This window comes from Trachurus trachurus, assembly GCF_905171665.1.
Source record: "Trachurus trachurus genome assembly, chromosome: 14".
Classification (NCBI taxonomy): Eukaryota; Metazoa; Chordata; class Actinopteri; order Carangiformes; family Carangidae; genus Trachurus; species Trachurus trachurus.
The window spans coordinates 10,334,961-10,357,801 of record NC_139903.1 but is presented as its reverse complement, the minus strand read 5'-3'; the positions used below and the strand labels follow the sequence as shown (position 1 = coordinate 10,357,801).

Below are 22,841 nucleotides of genomic sequence, written 5' to 3'. Positions count from 1 at the left end.
CTGTTCTCCACTGGGTAGATGCAAAACTACGCCACTGTGATGTCTTTATTATTTCACATAAAAGGGACGGGCCAAGCTTTTCCCGTCACCTGACAAGATCGTTTCGCCTGTTAACGTCTCGGTGTTTGTCATGGGATTAATGTGGTGCGGATGGCACAGCCAGGCCAGCGGGGCCGTCGCCTTCATCTGCAGCCATGTTCCAGTGTAATGGAGAGAAACAGGACAGTGCAATATTGAGAATATCACACACACGTACACACATTCAGTCATGCCACGGAGAAACATCTGCTATAGTAGTTGAACATCTATGATTACAGAACTATATTCAGACTGACCTAGTAGCTTCATAACCTTTGACTTTTGACAGTAGATTTTATATCTTAAAGAGAGCCAGTGAGATCTTAGCAGCCTTTAACCTGCAGCAGTGACCACAACTTTAACCAGCCACAATACAACAATTCAATCATCCACCCTCATTCTGAGGAGGGTATCAAGAGAATAATCCAATTTGTGGCTGGATTTCAGTTTAAAACAAGACAGAACAAGAAAAGAGGTAAGGAAATAGCATCTTAAAAAGCACATATGTGACTAGGTGTCTTTCAATCAAAACAATAACAAAAGAGTGGGATCCGGGAGTTGTCTCCATCCCTTCATCAGGGTGATTATAATTGGTAAAAACTAAATAAAGCAGCTTGCATAAAATGTGAACTGGAATAACTGAATTCTTTGTTTGTTATTGTAACTTCCAATAAAGTTAAGAAGAGAAAAACAACTAAATAAAGCAGTAGCACATCAAAAAGTTTTTTTTTGATGACATTTACTCAGATTCTTACTCTTGTCAACTTATGATCCAGATGTCATCATTCAAGTTCTGGTTAAAATACATATTTACAAACCAAAGTATGAGCTTCTGAGTGATTCAGCAGTACAACCAGAAAAAAAAAACACTTTAATCTCAATCAAAATTTAAACCTGCCAGTCAGCATGGTCGTCTTTATTTTGAAAATCTGGCCCATGCCAACATACACTCTGATAGAAACCTTTCCTTGCGCTCTGACAACGCTCCAACACTCCTAAACATGCTACCGGACTCCATTTAACTCAGTTTGACTCTGCAGGGCTTGTGGGGACCCGGTTGGTCTGTTTTCTCAGCGTGACTATCCACATCATTCAGTGCACAAGTCAATTATAGCATAGAATAATATGTGTGGGAATAAGAAGTGAGAGTGAAAGAGGTAAAGAAGAAAAAAAAAGGGAGAGAGAGAGGGACGGGGAGGGAGGCGAGCACGCTGTGGTGCTGCTGCATTAAAGCGTCTAATGACAGACTACAGAGCTCTGGGCCTACAGGTCTGAGGCCGAGACTCTGCTCTGTCATTTCTCCTGACCGGCACGGCACACTGGAACCATTACCGAGGCACTGGGACACGCCGCACGGCTAAATGAGGAGCAGACGGGGGGGCGGGGGGTTGGTGACGATGATTTGGGGGAAGGGGAGGGGGCACATAACGACACATATCAGGTCTGAGGTCAGTTTTACCTGTAACACCGAGGGAGACAGACACCAGAATCAGCTGTTGGTGAACACCGCCAATGTTTTCCTTGTTAATCATCATCATAATAACAAAATGGGAAATGAAAGCTGTTTGAAAGCCAAGACTAAGAGTTCAGTGGTAGCAAGGTCAAATTTAAATTGTGACCCAACGGTGGAAAGCTGAGGAAAGTTATTATAATTCATTCAATCATTGTTGAGAGGTTACAGTCTGGACTGACGTGGGTGAACCACAAACCGACCACAAGTTTTTCATGTACCTGAGTGTGTTTCTTCAGCTGAAAGCTCTTTGCTTTCCCTCGTGTCATTTGTGTGTGTTTTCTTTAACATTAAGTTATATTAACACTGACAACACAGCACAGAGATCCAACATTTTGGACCTGATCTAAAAACCTACTGACTATTTACAACAAAGACCTGTTTTAAAAAATGACTGTACTGGATTTATGTACAGAAGCAGTTCATGAATTTAAATGTCGTAGGTATGAATAATGTATGGTTTGTATGAAAAGCCAATGAAATTAACCACAGTGTTGGACAGTATTAAATTTACACATGGATGATTTTGGTATATGTCTTTTAATCTTTTTAACTGCTGTCACATGTCATATGGCGTATGCAGTGTATTCAATATTATTTATTTCTTTTCCCAACATGGGTGTGGGAATAGTTGCTATATAGTTGTCTTGATGAACATTTAGAGAGTATTTATACATTTCTTAGACAATAAACTAGTTAAGAATATACTGAACAATAATAAATGAGAGTCGTAAAAGTTTAAATTCTTGCAGGGACTATTTTCTTCCTACTCTGACATGTTTTTGTGCCAAGTGTACTTGTATAAATGTTGAAATAGTTTGGTAAATTACATCAAAAATAACCAAAAGTACAAGGCCTTGCTTTAAATATTGTTTCCCTATCTTTGAAGCTGTGTATTTAAGTCTAATTGTGTGTGAATAATTGCTGTATGTGTGTGTGTGTGTGTGTGTGTGTGTATGTGTGTGTGCTGTGTGATTGCCGGGTGCTCGCCACCGGCTGAGCGGCAGTTAAGTTGGTTGGAGGAGGGAAGGGTGTGGCCCTGCTGGGTATCCATTACTCACAGGGGTACTTTGATGTGGGGCCGCTGGAGGGGGGAGCAAGAACTGAATGAAGAGGAGGGGAGGCAGAGGAGGGGAGGGGAGGAGGGGAGGGGAGGAGGGGAGGGGAGGAGGAGGGGAGGCAAGTCAGGGCAGGTGAGCAGATTCTACACTCTCAGGAAAAGTATTGAGCCTGAGGGGGGGTGGGCCTGAATCACACACACACACACTCCTCCTCCTCCTCCCTCTACCTCCCATTCATCCTGGCACACACACACACACACACACACACACACACACACACACACACACACACACACACACACACACATAGAAACACTGAATCCAGAACCTGGGCTTGGCCACCTTTCTCTTGCAGAGGAAGAGAGACATACTGGAAAAAAGTTATGAACCTGATCTGCCTGTCTGGAGGTAAGAGAGGTCATTTAGAGAACTCACAGTATTGAAGTTCACCCCTCTCTCTCTCTCTCTCTCTCTCTCTCTCTTTCTCTCTCTTCTTCCCTTGTCTCTCGCCCCCTCTGCACTGGCTGCACTGTGTGACACACATTTGAAATGCAAAGCACAAGTTGACAGAGAAAGACCAACGCCATCTGATACACTATCAGTTTGCTTAACACATCCTCGAAACATCAAAGGGCCGGGCAGCGAGCGCACCGCGGCCGGGGGGCAGATGAGACGGATGTGGCTGCCGGTGACAGCGGCGATGATGGAGCAGAGAGGCTCCGACTCCATCGCACACACACGCCAACATGTGACCTTACGTATCGCTAGTTGTTTAAAGCTGGGTGGTGGAGGAGGAGGAGGGGGGATGCGAGCCTGGATCTGATGTGTTGACCAGCAACTTTGACGCTCACAAATTAACATCTTGTTAGTTTAATCTGTACAGGAAACAAACCAACTCATAAAACCACAGGCTGTTTGTTTTGACTCACCGTCTGGTTCTACAGTAGCTTCAGCATGAGGGATGTGACAGAGGTATCGATCTTCTCATCTAACCCTTCACAAAAAAATGCACAGTTCCCCACAGTGACAAACCAACCACTGTGAGCTCCTCAAGCTATCCAGGCGAAACATAGATACAAACATATACATAATATGAACTATGCAAATCTGAAACATAATGAAGAACGTGCATGTGCATTGACATCTTCCACAATGTTGGACATTTTGTACTGACTTTAAAACATAGGGGCTTTATTATGTAAACATGTATAATTATTACATTATGTAGCCTACTGCAGGGTCGTAACTAATTTAATTAGTATATTTGCCAGTGAATTATCATGGGTACATAATGTAAGAGGCCATGATGATGCAAATAAGCTTAACATGTATTTATTACATTTAATTAGGCCTAACTGTTATTACACAGATACTGAGAAAAATGAGAAACCTGATGTTCACAAAGTGTCAACTCCCAAGATATTGAACTTTTGTGATGAAATATGAGAAATCTCTGTTCTGAATGGAGATTTTTGTCCTCGTGGGTGAGATGGTAAGATAGTTACAAACCCATCTCGTGCCACGATGAACTGGTAAACATAATTGTGTCGGCCTACATAAAAAAAGTTGCCACCGAAGAAAGGATTCAGTTACAAACAATGAGTGTCAGATTTGTCTTTAGTGAAGAGGACTATGACAGATTCCTGCCACACTGCGCCGTCACTATAATTAACTAAAGCTGTGTAAGCATATGAAATTGTTCCAAAATTAATAACAGTGGTGATTATCATGACATGCTTTAATTATGGCAGTATTTGACTCTAATAGGTATAATTAAGTAAACCACCTAGGTAGACAACAGCGGGAGGAATACAGAGAGGGAGAGTTAGATCCCTGGATGTTCGGGCTCCTCTGATCTCATTCGGGAACACAAACACGCTGAACCCCACCTCTAACGCTTTCTTCTCACGTCTAGAGAGGGCCCTTTGTAAAACCTCAACTGTGAGAGCTGCCACATGAGAAACTTGCCCGATCCCACAGAGGAGCCACTATCTCTTTTATTGTTTGTATTGCACACAATCAAGAGATTCAGGTAGGGAATAAGCCTCCTTTGACTGGGAGAAGACACCCATTTTTGTAGGCTTGGTATCGGTATGTTGATACATTCCTGCAGCAGCACTGATGAAGCAGAGAAAGTGTCCTGAATTATTTCTCTCAGTTTGTGGCTGGCAGAGGATTTTTTTCTCTCTTACCAACGGGCGGCAACACAGAGACTCAGGGGAAGCCAATTAGAGGGCCTTTCCCGGCCTTTTAAGAGGCAGATAATGTTCTTGTTTTCATAAAGCATCCTGTTATTTAATCAGGCCTGTAAGTGAGAGCCTGACACCCCTCCTATAGTGTACAGCAGCCTCCCTCCTCTCCCTCCGCTGCCCCCCCGCTACCTCCCCACCATCATTCCTGGCCTGAGCCCTCCATCTCATTCAACAGCTCTTGTAAGCCTCCAGGAATTCATTCTTGGAACAGGCCGTGCAGTAAGCCGTGTCTTTCTGCAGAGCAAACACACATACACACACACAGCCAGCGCAGTGATAACTGAAGACACAATGGCTGTAAATGAGGGAAATCTGGACACATATGAAGTTCAAAAAAGACTTTTGTTTGATTTCAAATAACAGGAATACCACACGCTCCCCGCTGTGGCACCGCTACGATTTCACAACGACTGCAAATGATCCAAATCACATTTCACTCAAGTCAGTGTGACGTTTGTTTATGAAAATAAGACCTACCGCGTCTTTGACATTTATGGTAGCTATTTACATGCAGAGATTTTACTGGTTCACACCTCAAGGCCTCTACATCCTCATTAAATACTGATACAGATGTTTTTATTTTACTTATTCAAATGATTGAGGAAGCAACAGAAAACCATGTAAATCATTCATTGGCAGTAGTGACTTTTTCACAGCCTTTACACCACAGTGTCAAAACATAAAGACTGTTACAAGATCCTGAAGTCGATATGTTCATGAAGAAAAAAATACCAAAATAAAAGTATGCATCACACAGAGCCGCCTCAGTGTGTTATATGGTCTGTACTGTCTTATTATCACTGATGCAAATTGTGTAGGTGAAAGATGTGGATTTTTATTTTAAACAGTTATACTGTGATTTGTTTTCCCTTCAACAATGTAGCTATTATGTATCATGCATAATAAAATAATATAATAAAAACCAGCAAAGTGATGACACAAGACAAATGAACATGATGATTTGCAGGATCCTTATATAAATCCACAGCGGAATGAAACAGCATCAAGCTCAAGTTAAGTGCAAGTAAATGACAATTCTGCTGAACTACTCAACAACAGTTAAAGACATGAAACTAATGTGACTACTTAAATAACACATAGCCACAGGGGCGCTGTGTGCTAAATACTAACAGAAGTATGCTCACAATGTCAATTACAATGCTGCTAATGTCACGCTAAAGTCTCAGAAATGTTTAGCATTTTACCATGTTAGCATGCTAACATTTGCTAGACAGACAGAGCCCAGATGTTGTTAGATCTGCAGGTTTTAAAGTCACAGTCAGTAATGATCCGACCTGCAAGGTGGCCTAGTGGGAATAAGCTCAGAAAACTATTACAAGTCCTCTTGAGGGGAACATGAATGTGTGAACTCAACTTCACAGCCTTCATTTAACTTTATCAAATGAGAGTTGAAGCGTTTTGTCCGACTGACCCCATAAGGTAGGCTACATCACTGGTGCGGCCTAAAAATCTGTTACCAAACTCTCTGCTGGCTGTAGATTTAGTGCTAGGAGCGCATGCAACATGCAACATGTGTGCATACTTGCACACAGCTTATGTTGTTGCTCATTTTGTAGGTCACGTAGCCACTGATTGGGAGGTTTACACACTATTAGTCAACTACAACTGACCACTAATTCAATACTTAGATTCTATGTGCTATAGACGGCCAGGCTTGGGCCATAGGTACCTCTGCCATTAAGGTGTTTGACAATGTGAAGGGTGTAATAACTCGCTCATCCCCTCTCACCTTGGCCAGGTGTAACCTTGTGTTTCCAATGTATCAGTCATTTCAAATTAACTGCAACTTGATGTTATTACTGCAGCATCAATTGGAAATGTATGAAGGGACACTGGATTTAAAAGCTGGTGTTCACTCACTTCCTGAATGTACCTGGTCTGTAAAACACTATTTTTATACAATGTGGTTCAAATATTAAATCTAATTAAATACTTGATAGAATTAAATAAAAACATTCAAATCTAAAGCATGGGGTGAACACCTTAGCAAGTCTAAATAGTCTCATTGTATCCTGGTGAATTACATACTGTAGAAGCACACTGTCTGCCCTGTGAATCTGTTTTGTCAAACCCATGTTAAAAGCCAGAGAGGGGGCACTTGGCACTAATCTACCTGAGTCAGAGTTAAACAGGTTCACACTGCAGAGGAAAAACAAGAACTCACTCCCTCACTCACTCCCTGCAATGTTGGACTCACAATACCTGTTTGCTGGTTTGCTTTAAACTCTGGGAGATGCTTAGTGCTCTCTTGCTTGCCTGGGGAAGTAGTTATTGGTAACACAAACCTGTCTACTTTCCACTTCACTTTAAGCAGCGTGCCCTTGCCCAAGCCTGAGGCGAGCCAGAAAAAAAAGAAGAGGTGAAGGTAAAAGAGACAGAGGCAGAGACGAAGACAGAAAGAAAGAGAAGGGTAAGACAGAGCAGAGGGAAAGTGAGACAGTGGAGGGTGAAGAGACAGGGGGAAATGTCTTTTTTTTTATGGGAATGTTTCACTTAATCTCATAAAGGCAGCGTGAAAACCTCCATCTGTTTGCCGAGCAGTTCAAAAGAGGCTCCACATGCCTCCGCTTGCTGCTATATAAAAACAACATTCTAATGTAGATCTTAAAGAGGGCCAGCGGCTCAGCCTGCACAATGAGAACTGGGATGAGCCAGATGAACCGATGGAGGATGGGAGGGTGGAAAGAGACTTAGGTAGGTAAACAGAGGGGAATGTGCGCAGCAGAGTGGGACTGGCCATAACAGAAAAGGAAAGGAGAAAGAAGTGAAAGAGTTAAATGAAAGCAACAAATTTTCCTGTCAACAGTCCTGTTTCTGAGCCGCCAGACCTGACCTTGAAGCGTCAGACAGACAGACAGACAGACAGACAGGACCGGAGTGGGTCGCCCTCTGGCCTTGCACTGCCACTCCTCTGAATCAACCCATTCACCTCTCCACCTCTCCGACTCTCCCGTGCCTTCTGTTCCCTTCTCCTCTCCCTCTTCATGTTTCACCATGAGGCTTACCATTCGCCTTTGTCATTAATAGAGGAATGTCCTGGCGAGAAGGACATCTTGTGTTTTATTGTGGCTCCTGAGCGGGGATTCAAGGGCAGCACCTTCACTATTCGGGGCTCTGCGAGGACAAAACTCCTTCGCAGTTAAAAAAAAAAACCTTCCACAGTCGGTGCAGGAATCATTCATCCCCCAGGCTGAGGAGGATATTAACAAAAATCCAGCAGATTAGTGATAAATGCAGGGTAACGGATAATTTTTCTTATTTTCTTACAGGGTGCGTGCGGCTGCGGTGTGATGTCTCTACACTCAGGTTTTCCTGCACACCGGTGCCTCTGCACTGCACACCTCCAGGCCTCCTCTCCCCATAGCCGGGGCAAGACCAGGCCCGATCCCATCTGCAAAGCTATTCTGACGAGCCACCCCTCTAAGAATCTCCAGGGTTCAAACTGCTGGAAGATCAAAGGACTAATACTGCAGTAATCATAAGTTACTGCCCTATGAACGCCTCATTCATCAGGGAGAGGCAGCTATATAGTACTGTTGTAACTGCAGGGCCATTAAGCACTCATCATATGATCCTATTTGCCATCCCCATGTGGAAAAACATCTCCACACTCTTCCTCATTGGCGTGGCTGCAACCAAACCATCACCCCCCCCTCTCCCCCCACCTCCACCCCCACAACCTGTCCTGCAGCCAGCTCAAGGTGTCTCCCAACCCTGTGGGATGGCGGTATTTTAATAACAGAAATTTGGCACAGGACTGTATCATCTGGGCTCTGTCTCTCTTTATGAACATGACACGGCATTCTATTTTTGGGTTATAGGATTTTTCTCTGCGATCGTCTGCACGCAGCGCTGACAACAGTCTGATGAAACCCTGACCTCCTCACGCTCCCTTTGAAGTGACAAGAGAGAGATGTGCCGCCCTAATATGAATGCCTTGAGATGCATTCTTGAATACCAGGAGCAGTTCTGCGAGAGGTTGTTGGCGTCCTCGCCCTCAGGGAACAGATAAGCAGCCGAGCTACACAGACACTCACACGGGCAAATGCACAGCATGTATCCACGTTTGCATGCATGCATGCACCTATATTGTATGTATTTATTCTAGCTTCATTGATTAAAAGATGTGTAACAGTTGAGGTTAGGAGCAAATTGGCTCATCTGAAGGTCATAAGGTGAAACTTTCAACGTCTAGGTTATTTGAACTTCAATGAAATACTTAACAAAAAGCCATCTCCTGAAACAAGAAAGTTTAATGATTGAAATTAATTGAATTTGACAGGCAAAGACACTGTGCAACTTGAAAGTGGGAGGTAAGAACGATAGAGAGTTGATGACTTGGCCCATTTACCAACACACCACACATGCAACAGGTGGAACGTGCTTAAAGATCTGATTGTAGTAATTAGCAGCCAATCTGCTGTCAGTGTTATACTTCATTCATTAGACATTTAATGGCGCAGAAATGTAAACAAACAACGCTGCAGCTGCAAGTTATAGCCTCCAGCCTAACTGATTATCTCCTACACTGGCTGTCGGTACAACGTATGATGTTTTAGAGTTAATATTATATGGGATTATTGTTGAAAAGAATTATAACTCTCAAAGATTCAGATTTCCATACAGCACTAAAGTCATTTATCATCATTTCAAGTCACATTTACAAGTTAATATTATTATGAAAGTGATATTCCAGCAGCTTCTATTTCAGATTGGCACTTCCCACTGAGCGGCAGTGTAGACTTTTCACTGTTTGCGCATTAAAGTTTTGTGGTGACGCTGTTGACGAACTCAAACGTGGCTGCAGAATCAGAGAAGGCCGTGTTTGCTCGCCATGCTTCCAGTAACCATGCAGAGCCGGTGTACAGCCCATGTGTCACTGGCAGTGAGGAGAGAGAAAAAAGGAAGAGCAGAAAAGTGAGAAAGGGGAGCAACAAGCTGCTAATCACCAGTCGCTGGGAAAAGACAGCCAGCATCTCAAAGCAAACAACACACCTTCCAGCTTCTCTCTACGTTGTGGGGAGGACGGCAAAAGCTGTGCCATCAGCTCAGAGTTTCTGTTTAGCTTAGCAACGCTGGCGAGAAACCCGACAAGACATGCAGACGAGAAACTGCGGCCACAGCTGGGGCGTGTTATGCTGAAAATATCCTTAAGGAGCAACACGCACACACCTTTAGGCCAGAAGATTTTTACTAAAGGTGACAGGATGAGTGGAGGGCGTGAAGCTCCAGAAGCTCAGACTCTCTGCAAATCACTCACGCCTCATTGGTGGGCTTGATGACAGCGCTGAACGGAGCTGAATGACAACAATGCTGCAGGTCAAGGTGACATCTGTTTATCTGTGACCTGTAGGCCTTTCTAATCTCTGGAGTTTCGGGTCTCACTTGTGTTATGATCCTCTCAACCTGAGGACCTGCAGTTTAAATGCTCCTTGTCACCTGCAGGTGGAAATGCCCGTGATTGATTATGAACAAACTAACCGATATGCTCGCCTGCTTGTGTTTGCAGCAGCAGCCCTGGGCCAGTGCAAGCTGTTTAGAAAATGAAGGAATGCAGTGGTGGTGAGATCTTTCCTTAAAAATCTGCTCCGTGGTAAAATATGGCACGTAATGGATTTCAATAGCCCCCCCTGTGGCAATGAGTTGATTTAACCTCTAATTTCTCTCTCTCTTCTTCTCACCTCATTGCTCTAAAGGTCAAAAAAATGTCACCAAGCAGCCCATCCCAGCATATACCCTCTGGCAAAGAAAGTAACCGAGCTGCGCACCTGAACAGACAAATTGAGGTGAAGACTTGTTTTGCTTCACACAGGTCATCAAAACCACTGATCCAAAAATGACACCATGTTTTTTTAGATGCAGACAAAAAGTATTACACACATTCCCATTGAGGAGGAAGATTTTTGTTATAATGTATTCCTGTAATTGTTGAGCAGCTCCCAAAGTTATCCCAAGTTAACAGTCTTTCCACAGAGTTTGTGTGAAAAGTGAGAAACTGCTGCACAGTGTATCTACCGCCCCGCCCCGGTCTACACACAACCGTCCATGTCTGCAAACTTGCATCATAACCAGCTGGTGACCTCGGCGGGAGCCAAGTTTCCCTCAGATATCAATGCACTTGGGGAGTAGAAGCTGGACACCTGACATCAACAACACAGCAGTATGAACACAGCATTTATCTGCAGCTAATGAGCAAAAAAAAAAAAAAAAATCCTCCTGAAACTGTGTACAAGCCCTCCCCAGACAAGCTGAGATGAACAAGGTGTATTTTGGTGGCTGGAATGTGAATAACATTCCTGTTACTCACGACTCTATCTTGTCCAAAATATTCGTTGGCCGCGTCCCATGGGAATGCACTCTCCCGCTTGTGTGACGACAACAGAAAACTTATCACCCTGTTTTCCTGGCCTTGGACTCGTAACATGGCAGATACTTTACGAACATCAATGGCCACCGGCTGCTGATTTTCACTCTCAAACTTTGTTCCAGATTCCACCATTTGTCTTGCATTGGGCTGCTACACTACAGTCGCTCATCACGACAATTTTTTTTTACTCAGATACCGTGCCTGAGTAGATGTCTGGACTTTCCTGGAGTTATTCTTGATGAATTCCACAAACAACAGGGCTGACGACGAACCAAAATGACTGTGTTTTGGGTTGGAAACGAGGAGTGTCTGAGAAAAAACAGAGTTAACCTCTAAGTGTAGCTGATCCCTAAAAGGGTGGAAAGCGGCCTAATAAATCATACAAATGTGCATAAACTTTTTATTTTTAAACTTTTGATTTCTGCTTTTTAATTTGATGCAGCTCTCATCCTCATCGTACTGAACTTGTTGTGAGTTTTACAGTGATGAGCAAAAAATGATGATTGAAGTGAGCTAGCCAGTTGCCATTGTGCTCTACTGAAGGAAAATTAGCAACATTAGCATGCTAATGTGCACAATGACAAGGGGCTGGTGTTTAGCAGAGACAGTGTTTGCTGTGTAATGTGATAAGTTTGTCGCTTTTTAAATTGAATAAATGTGCTACTACCACAAACTTTGTGCATGTGTGTGGATATGTAGGCTATAAAACAATGTGGCAGCAGCTCTGTCAGAGAACTAAAGCAGGCTGCAGCTGATGTTTGCACAGTTCGCTGTGAATGAGGCGGTTATGATTGTGCTTGTGCAGGATGGTGGATAAAGGAACCACCTAACAAAGGTGCCCTTTGTTTGACTTTTATTAAAAAGCCTGTGGCATCTCTTTTAATACAATACAGTATCTGCATCGTAGGGAAAATACCTCTCCGGTAAGAACACCATCTATCTCAAAGACAAAATAAATACGGCAGTCCCCGTAGACGGGCTAATCAAACTGCAAATTACATCATGGGTACAGTAGGAGCCATAATGAGCGTACTGACTGAAAAGAAGGCAGTCATTAGGCTGCTGGACTCAAGGCTAAGTACTTCCTACTGAGTTATCTCCACGCTGATATGGTGAGCTAAGACAGCACCTAACTTTAGCAGCAGAGGAAATGGGAGGGAGAAGCTGTGTCGTCAGGGTCAAACAGGCACAAACAGAGGAACGTGGTTAGTTAGTCTTGTCTTTTCTAAAGAGAGAAGGAATGACGCAGAGCTAAAAGGAGGACGTGTCTGAGAGGCGCAGCAAAACAGAGTCTCTAAGCTTCTAAAAGCAGGAAAAATATTCGGGACACTTGTCAGTGCTTGAAATAAAGGGAGGCTTGAAAAATTTAAGCCCAGAGCTACTTCTACATCACTTTTGAAGCAGTTGCATTCAAGATAAAATGATCAAAGCAGTGTAAACCTATCTGACAAAGAGCATAAAGAATATGACCCTCAGGATAACAGGAAGAAAGGGCTTGTACCTTTCGCTCAGAGGACTGAAAAACAGATTCTGAAATGTCCCCACGTGGTTTTGAAACTTTTTATGCAGTGATTTATGGTTCATCTCATATTGGAAACAGTAAAAATGCAATGGTGTGTGCGTTTTTTGTATGCTTCAAAGATTAAAGAGAGTAATCTAAGGTGCATGCAATGGTTTAAGAGGTGCACGGTCCTTGTCGGTCGATTAGCAAAGCATGGCCAAGGTTGCAAAAGTTCGAGTCCAGCTTTGACTAAAAGAAGAAAGAAACAGAGAGTCATAGTTTATCCCTTTGAAGACAACCATGCAACTGTCTGGCACAGACAAGCAAATAATGAATTTTCTTGGGAGACAAATCAAAGCGAACCCAGAAGTCTGCTAACACTGACGCATTTCATACCGGCCAAAATGTCCATTGTGTACCTGCTGCTTTTTGCATTTACTCTCAAAAGCTGAAATATCCCCCTTTTTCCAGATGTTCCCCTGTGTTCCTCCTCCTCGACTTGTCTCCGATGAACTGGAGACGTTGGACTCGGCTACTGAAGGAAAAGGAGCCAGAGGCAGCTGCCATTGCATTTCCAGCCCCTGTCTTTGCTAAAAAACAGCAGGCAGGAATAGCCTGAGGTCAGTGTCACCCCCTACAGACAATCAGACACGAGAAGACAAAAACATTGTCATGAGGGCCGTGATTTATTCCTCCCTTAACGGGCTTCCCTTGTTTTCAAGCACTTCCTGTCCCTGGGTTTACTCTTCCTGGCCTGGAAGTTTAGGCCACAGTGGAAGACAGATTTGACCACAATTGGACCAGTTTTTATGAGTTGTACTGGACAAAGTAGAAATATTGTTATTCATTCTTTAGTTACTCATTCTACAGTCCTGGCTTTTACATTTGGTGTTGTAATGCTGGCACCTGTTCCTCAGGGTGTGTGAGCATAGTGGATCAAATACTCATTAATATAACTGATATTCATAAATAACATTTTTGGTTAAATGTTTTTTTTTAAGTTATACATTTTGTAAAATAACAAGAATGGGGTTGCACTTGGGTGCAAATCTTAGGGCTAAATGCTAATGTTATGTTTATGTTTATGTGATGGTTTAATATTGACCATTCTCACTATCTCCAAACTCATTAGCCTACATCCTCTTACCATCCATGAATAACAACTTGAGCTGATAATATCTTTAGTATTAGATAAATACTGCTCAACAGCTTGATTCAGAGTAATTATATCAAAGTTTCATATTCACTTTGACAGTCTCATACCATAATGACTAAATCCTTTTCAATAGAAATAAAGATTTGGGGGATCTCAGATAGTTAAAGCCAATATGCACATGCATGGGCATGTATTGTACACATGAGAAAACAGGATCACTGTACAATTAGGTCAAAACCATTTTTATCTAAGAGGAGCGAGCAGAATCAATAACCTCGGCTTTCTTTGAGAGTCAACAAGTTCAGACACGGGCCAAAACCTCAATGACTGTGAGAGCTGTTTTCTCAAAACCATGGCATCTTATTGATGATGTTATGACAGCGTGAGTGACAGAAAGTCAGCTCAGTGTCTCGGAAGGCAGGGATTATTTATTCAGAAGTAAGGAAGCTCAATGTGGAGGTAAGAGTAGCTTTCCAGGGCTTTAGTATACTGTAAACAGAAAAGCCAGGTTGGCCAGTGGAAGGCAAACACATCACTTCCAGTGTAGTGTAGTACAACATGTTGGCAGAGAAAACCCGTGGCCTCTGCTTGTGTTGTGTTGTGTTGTGTAATGATGCAAAACCACTGGAGTGGTGGAGGGCTTTGATTCAGGCGTTTGCATAGAGAGAGCTGTTTCTGAAACAGAGATTGGTAATAACTGTACAACGTAAAGCTATGGCTACTTAAAAAAATAACTAATTTTATACATTTATCGTCATGTTAAAACTAAAACATGTGAGCACCATCACCCTGGTGTTTCACATCTTAAATAAACTGCCTGGTCTGAATATGTGTGTCTCTCCATGTCAGCCCCTGTGATAAACTTAGTTAGGTTTGGCTCCTGTCCTGTGCATAGATGCATTAGCCATTTAGTGAATAAAAACATACATACAATTAAGAAAATCAATGTTGCACCTAGTTGCAGGCTAAGCTTAGGTATTGCTTATTGATGGACAAAGTGTCAGGTATCTGAAACTGAAATCAAACCTTCGCCCCTAATAGATTTTAGTATAATGACACCTAAAATGAAATGCAGCTTTTTCATTTCACTAACAAGGCAGTAGTGTGTGGATGAGGGTCGTACCAGGAGGGGGCGATGGTTAGAGGCTAAATGCACTAACTCTATTTGAGGGTATTTGGAGAAAGGACATGTTCCTCTATAAATCTGAAGATGTTCTTTACTTTCAAAGTAAGTTTAAAGAGCAGCTGAGACACCCTGAAGCACCGTCTTTAACTTTAACATGCAGTAAAACGGGTGTGGAGCATTAGAGAGACGGGCCAAACTACTGCAAATCAGCAAAGGAATCTCTGTGCGATGCCGGGGGTAGGAACCTCTGAAAACCAAAATAAAAACAAAAGGATAACAATGAAACCTTATCCTTTCAAGGTTTTGAGCTTTGTTTTGTTTGGTTTACAGTCTATTCTGAGTATATGTGGTGCAACACGAACCCTCTGTGGCCATCGAAGTATCTATAGATCAGTGAGGCGGGCTTCAATCAGACTAAACTGTAAACAAGTCTCATTCAGAGAGCATGACTGACCCAGGGCTGCACATCGCAAACCGTCTGATTCATCCTCTTCAAAAGGCCAAGAGCAGACTCCTCAACAGCTGCATGATGAATCCCCAATAAATCCACCACAACCAAAAGCTTTGAATCTCACTGAGGAAGCGAGGATGCAGGTGGCTGGAGTGGCGTTTATTGCATCACATACTTTCCAGACGACCGAAAACAACAAGAAGGACCCTTTTCCCCTCCCATCCTTCCTCCCTCCTTCACTTCTCCTGATTTCAAAGGCGATCAGCGGGGAGGGAGAAAGCACTCGGAAGCAACAGCCTTTTGTTAATGGGTACTTTTGCATGAGGGAGAGACGGTTTTTTTTTGTTTATGGGACAACACAGTGTTGCCATTAAGGCTTTAATCAAAACTGTTTTCTGGAGTTAGCCTTGAGTGACACCCCGTCTTCCCCCGTTTGGTTCCCACTGAAGGAGCAACAGGAGGAGGAAGAAAGGAGCGGGGAAGTGTGGGAATGTCTCTCTACGTCGTCGCCACGGTGGGCAGCTCCTAAACATGGCTTTAAATTAGGGGAAAAGAAAACACAGGCTAAAAAAAGGCAGTCGCCTAACTATACTCCTGCCTGCTAATTTGTCACCACTTGAAAAACGAGGAAAAAATAGCAACAGTTTTAAATCACACTACTTTAAAGTTAGGATATGCCAGCCTGTGTGTGTGTATGGTAGAATACTTAAACATAAGGGAGATTTAGGTCAACTCCATTGCAGTTACACATACATCTAAACCATTGTGGGTGGAATCTATGGAGCTCTGGCTGCATTCATATTAAAGGGAAGCAGAAATGGAGAACACCGAGCGTCTGGTTCTGGCTGGCTGGCTGACTGGCTGACTGACTGGCTGGCTGGGATCGGACCAGTGACAGCTGGGACTTGAAAGCCTTACATCCAAAGCCAGGGCTCACTGCCACTTGCTACATAGCAGCGCAGAGCTAAGCCCATCCCCTCCTGTCCAAGCCGTCACTCTGAAAAGATCCCCGTCCCGAACAAAACATTACGCCGCTGCCAAATGATTCCCTCTAAAACATCTTCTCTTTAAAGTCTTAATCCAAGAGCGGAAGGGGTGCTGGAGAGGAGACAAGATGGCAAGATGGTTTATCTGTCTGCTGCCATGTCTGAGAGGGGAAGGGGTCACAGAGAGGGGAGTTTCTCAGAGACTTTAACTGGTAAGAAATGCATGAAGCACTCAAAGCCCCGTCCGGGTGTACTGTACCTTATCCAGCAGCGGCAGACAGCGGGGTACCCTGTGCTCCAGTTTGACAATGGTGATGAAGTCACTCTCTTGTCGTTCATCTTCACTGGTGTTGCACAGAGACAAAGGGTGATACTGCAACGAGAGGAACAGAGAGAGAGAGACAGAAAAAAAGGGTTATGAGAGGAAAATAGGAAAGTAACAGAAATTTAAAACAACACAGATGTTTCTGGTGGGATCGTTTTTCTGGTGGCGAGATTGAGAGGAACACATTTCTTTTCTTTTTTTTTTCTTTTTTCTTTTTGCCATGCCTGCTGCGCTTGAGCTGTACGTTTGCAGTGTTCAAGTGAGAGAAGCATGAATGACAAGGTAAACAAACAGCTCAACAGCTCCTGCACCTCCTCTATACAGTATCACATGAACTGTTCAGTAATTCTGCCATTGGAAAAATACAAAACAATAAATGATAACGTATAGAAACACATTAGTAAATTAAAACTTTAAAGTGGGTGATATTATTACAGCTCTTTATTTGATTTTATCTATTATTAGGTTTAGATTTTTCCGATTGGGGGGAGATATAGACCTATTTGCAAGTTTTCTGTGCTTCTGAGTGTGCTCTCTCTCTTTCTGGGACACTTGACAAGAGCTTCAGCCATCACTACATTTACAAGACAAGAGGTTATGATGGTCAGTTCAGAAGGGAAGGGTGTGACAGAGACAAGAGGTAACTATGCAGTAACCTCTGAAACATGAAATCTGGTTCCAACAGTGTCATGTTAGATGTTAACTCTTGTTAAAATGTCCAGTTTTACAGTAGAAATACACATCTTTACAGCCTGGTACCAATGCTATTCATTAAAACAGTAATTGGGGAATTAATTTTAAATAAGCTTAAAGTCATGCACAGCGGACGGTGTGGCCATTTTGAGTGACAAGGTGGTAAATGTATGCTCCCAACAAATCAATAAGCACCAAAGTCTCACACAATCTCTACACACGCCCCATAGTTGCCCATTTTTGGATTAGCTGAGAATGTGGCGGAGTCAGGGACTGCATGCCAAGATGGCGACGGAGCAGCAGCCCACTCTGAGCTTCATTACTCCCCTTAAAAAACTAATGAGATATATCACATCCATTTTCATAATGCAATTTGTATATTTGGGGATGGCTTCTCACCACTAGAGACTCTTGGGAAGTGATGGCTCAAGTATATACAGCTGTTTATGCAAATACAATAGCTAAACTTTTAAAGGAGGAAAGTTATTTTTGATAAAATGTTTGTAGAAAAGATGAAAGGCATTTGTCCTCTGATGGAGGGAGGTGGAGGTGCGTTAAAAGAATACAAACCAGTGAGTCATAAGAGGCAGACAATGACCTTTATCTCTTGTATCCATAAATACCAAAACCACCTCATGAAACCTACTACAGTATGTGACCTTGAAATATCAAAGATTGAACCCAAAGGACCAAGAATTAAAATGACCATGTTCAAGACAACCTTTCAAACGACAGTCTAGACAGAGAATCCAGAGTTGGTTTTCACACCGTTCGAGAACAACGGTCGACTTGAATAAAGCTTTTATGTGTTAAATTAAGGCGTTTCCTTCCCAGTTAAAATCAAGAGGAAAAACTTTGGCACCCTACAAAATCAATTACATGGATGGCAATGTTCACTCCCACTCAAAGCCTTGAGGATTGAAAGAATGAGAGATAGTCTTTGTTGGAACATTTGATCCCCTCTGAAAGGGAGGAAATTCGTAGCTGCTGAAAGGCTGCATTTAAAAGCTCAAGGGATAGCAGCAGCAGTGTTTCCAAGTTACAGACAAGCTGTCACGGGTACGAGGGGTTGCACGACAGTCATGGAGGGAGCACACCACTCCTAAAACACCCCCTCCTCCTCCCTGTGCATCATCGATTTCCTCACATACAGTAACATCAGAGAGAGCAGAGCACCCACCACCATGATGCTCCTACAGTAAATCAGTCCCTTGTTACAGCTCGGAGAGATTACCCTGCAGCACCCAGTCTCTCCGCTCACCCACACGCCAGTGCAGCGGTCCCACCCTGCCCCGCCATGCCCTGCCCAGTACGGGCCCGTCCTGGTCTGGTTCTGCCCCGGTGGGCCTCTTCATGTGGCTGTGGGCTGAGTTCATGGGGCTCCCCCTCATCTCACCCAGCGGAAATCCCTAAATTAAAAAGACCCAAGGGTGACATCAACAGCTGGCACCCCGGTCCTGGAGAATTGACGTAATGCGCTGCAAAGGGCTGGTGCATGTCTGTCAGACGGAGGGAGGAGAGGAGAGGAGAGAGAAGACTCAGGGGGGGGGAGCGTGGAAGGACAGCAAGATAAAAGAAAATGAGAGATGAGAGATGAGGTGTTCGGTCAGAGTGAAGCACCTTGTGAAGAACGACTGTGTGATGCAGGCGAATCACAAACCACAGGAGGCCTAATAAATACGGCGAGTATAAACAACACTATAGATGATGAATCTCACTGGGAAACCAGAGACTTTTTGCAAAAATCAAAGAAATGTATTTTTAAAAAGACTTTAAAATGGTGTGATGCTGATCTGGAGTGAATTTATTGTCATAATAACCTTTAAACTCACACACTCGGACTGCACAGTACAACCCCAAAGTCATGTGTTAGGATGCTGTTGGAAAACTACAACAAATAAGCAACAAATGACCGAAATGTCCAGTATGTGTATTTCAGTTGTAGGAACAATTTTCAAATACACACTTTTACACTTTTTACTAAACGTCAGCTTTGAATCCACCAAAATCAATACAGCTGGAACATGATATAAGTTGTCAATAGATGTATAGGAGAGTTCATGATTGAAAAAAGTGTAATGAAGACAGGGTGAGGTTAACATATAGGTGCTAAAACGCCATGGAAACAAATCCAAACGCCCTCTCTCTAGATAAAGGTGAAGATGCCCTGAATAATGTTTTTTAGTCTCATAGTGTCTTCTCAGCGACGGCCCCTGTTCAGGAGGGAGGGCAGCAAGACAGCATGAACCCCTGGCCTGGCTGCATGCTGCTCTGCCAGCTGCCTCTACCAGTCTGCATTTACTAGGCCCAAATTAAAGGCCTACACTTGAACTTGGCCCTTAACAAAGAAAAAGAAAGAAAAAAAATCCTTTAATGACACTATTTCACTGATGCCATGACCTCTGCTCTTTTTTGCTATCGGTTTGTGGGAAATTCAGGGAGAGAGCTACATTTACTCCGAAAAATCAGGCTACTACTTTGAAATCGCAATGCTTATTTGAGTCTCGAGGCTGACTTGATTGTGTTTGAATCTCGCCTGTGATATTAAAACATGTTGATGCACGGGTCTGTGCAATCATATCTAATAAAGCAGATAATAATCCCAAAGCCGAGCCAAAGAAGCTTGGGGGGGGGAGCGGCTGCTTTTAGTTTCTCCTCTGGGTTCCTGAGGCTCTGAGGGCAACCACCTCCATGGTCACAGCGTCTATGTTTTGCATCGCTGACAAGACTAAGCATTATCTTCTATTTTAGATATGCCCACACCACTTACATTCAGATGGCTGTGAACACTCTCCATGTGCCACCATTGGTGCCATCTACCACTTAGGAACACGCTGCCGCTGGACTATAAATGGCAACTAGGACAGACAGAAACGTCTTCATTTGGTTTTTGTATGGCCCTGAGAAAAAGGGGCCTGGGAAACCAAATCACTGAGTCTCCATTTCACAGGGACTAGAAACCACAGGGCACGCAAACAGTTCCCCACAGACTGTTAACAATGCTCACTCCTCCGTTCCGCCTCCTCCTTCTCATCTGTCTAGATCTGTTGCAAAACTGACGAGGACATGTCCCTCGGTTTCTTTGTAGCCACGATTAAAGGCATTCCTTTCCAGCTCAATCAAAGACTACCCCAAAAATATTCCGAGGCAAGAATCTAACAGCCTCAAAAACAAATACATGGACAGAAAAAGGGGAAAATAAATAGTAGCTGCGGTGAGAAGTCAATAATATTTTTTTTCCCTGTGTAGCCCTGCAGATCTTCTTTTTTCATCTGCCAATAATCAGCAAGAGAGTTTTCTAGTTCATCTGCTGCCAGCAGGGAACCAGGCCCAGGCAGTTATGTCAGTGTCTGTTAGAGGGGGAAGCAAAAGGAGCTTGCACCTCTCATCAAGCTCCCACCACTCCACTCCGCTCCGCTGCAGCCGCTCAGGTCAGGAGGCTTCTGTTCTGAAGAGCTATTGGCTGAAGCGTTAACATGCAACATTATCAAAAAACGGAGCAGACTGGTTTAGTAGGAGATGAAAGGAATACGTACAGTCTGCGATTATTCTATCACACGTTGTAAATCAAGACTGAAAGTGACGACGAGGGCAAAAGGCTTTTTTAATGGAGCTCTGCCCGAGGCCTGGAAAGTCTGCCAGGTTAGTGCGTATCAGGGAGGAACTGAATCAACTCCACGACGTGCAGGCTCACACACACACACACACACACGCAAAAACATATACACTATATATGTTGATTCCCAGATCCAGACTCTTAAATCTTATAAAATATGTTTGTCTCTCACAATCTCTAGCAACGCCAAGCACCTGTTCAGAGCACGCACACACACACATGATCGTGGTACATCTGCCAAACTTCACCATATTTTTAGATAATTGCTCCAAGTGAAAAGTGTGGAAAGTGTTTTTTTATTTACATAATAAATCAACACTTCCTGACTCCTCATATAATATAATATGAAGTCATCATTGCAAAATAATTATCTGTTTTGATTCTCACACACACACACACACTGCAGGTTTGGGGAGTCATTTGGCCTCATACCACAACAGTAGTTTTGTCTATCTCAGTCTCCCGCCTCTGAAACTATAAATCAAAGCTTTTTTTTCCTTCTTTTTTTTTTCCTTATTCATTTTGGCAAAAGTTTCTACAAGGGCAAATTTTTTTTTTTATAGGCACAGGAAAAGCGGTTGCCAAAAGGAGCAACAAGACCGCAAGTAATAGTTGAAAGAGATTGGTATCTGGTTGCCCGGGTTACTGGGCAACACTCAGTGAAGATCCCTGCACAGATTTGTATGTAATTGTTACGGGATGATGGAGCCCGAGGTGACAGGGCGGGTTGATATACTGACCCTTTGCACACATCAGGCAGTGAGTGTGTCCAAACAGCAACAGTGCTTGATGGGTTTGAGTAAGAATGTGGGTTCATGAGTGAGAGCACAGCTACGTATTGTTGCCCCAGGCGCTTGAGCATGTGCTTGCATGTGGACATAGTGTGTATGTGTGTGCATGAGCACGCGCTCACTGGAGCAGAAAGTCCCTCCGTGGTCCCGCACAGCATCCGAGTGTGTCTCTAAAAAATCTCGGTGGTGACTTCAGAGGGGGGGTGGGGGTGGGTGGGGGTGGCTGAAAGGCTTCTCTCAAATATCACATCCGTCCTTGGACCGATATTCAAGCGACGCTGGCTTCCACACACACGCTGCGGTCCGGCTCTCGGTGCCACAGATGACACAGATACACACTCCTCATACCACACTCCTCCATCTAACAGTCTTGTATCTCATGACCCTCTACACTAAGTAGATTTACATGAAAGGCTGCTATAGTGATGCCGGATCGCCTGCGCGGTGCCAGGGGAGCGGAGCAGAGGGTCTTTCTCTGTCGGAGCATCTGGAAAAGTGGGCTCAGAGGCCCTCGCCTTCTTCTTCTCCTCCTTCTCCTTCTTCTTTGCAAATGCAAACGAACAGGACGCATTACTGCTTTTGGTCCTGTCAAAACAAAAGGCGTGTCATCTTTCCTCTTTGCTTTATTGACAGTGTCAGCCCCATATCCAGTAACGGTTACCACAGAGAATGACTTGGGGGAAACGTGATCCCATAATGAGGCCCAAATAATTACCAGCAGCCCCAAATTTGCCCGGGCGCTTTCTTTAAGTAGGAGCGCTTCCCCCCCAAACTCCAGGCGGAGTCGGTCTGTCTCTCTGTTCTATAAAAGGGGATTAGACGGAAGAAAAAAAAAAGAACCTGAAGAGGAGTTGAGTCTTAAAGAGAGGGAGATGAGGAGTGAGCTGAGTGCTTGGAATACCAAATG

At 43.6% G+C, this 22,841-nt stretch overlaps 1 protein-coding gene across 2 annotated transcripts in view; it reads right to left on the bottom strand.

The window, feature by feature from the left end:
- Positions 1 to 22,841, bottom strand: part of rnf43 (ring finger protein 43) — a 76,544-nt gene that overhangs the window by 11,154 nt on the left and 42,549 nt on the right. For both annotated transcript variants that reach the window (XM_083986039.1, XM_083986040.1), the window contains exon 2: positions 16,769 to 16,882. In XM_083986039.1, coding sequence (XP_083842165.1) covers positions 16,769 to 16,882 — 114 coding nt within the window. The remainder of the gene's footprint in view (positions 1 to 16,768; positions 16,883 to 22,841) is intronic.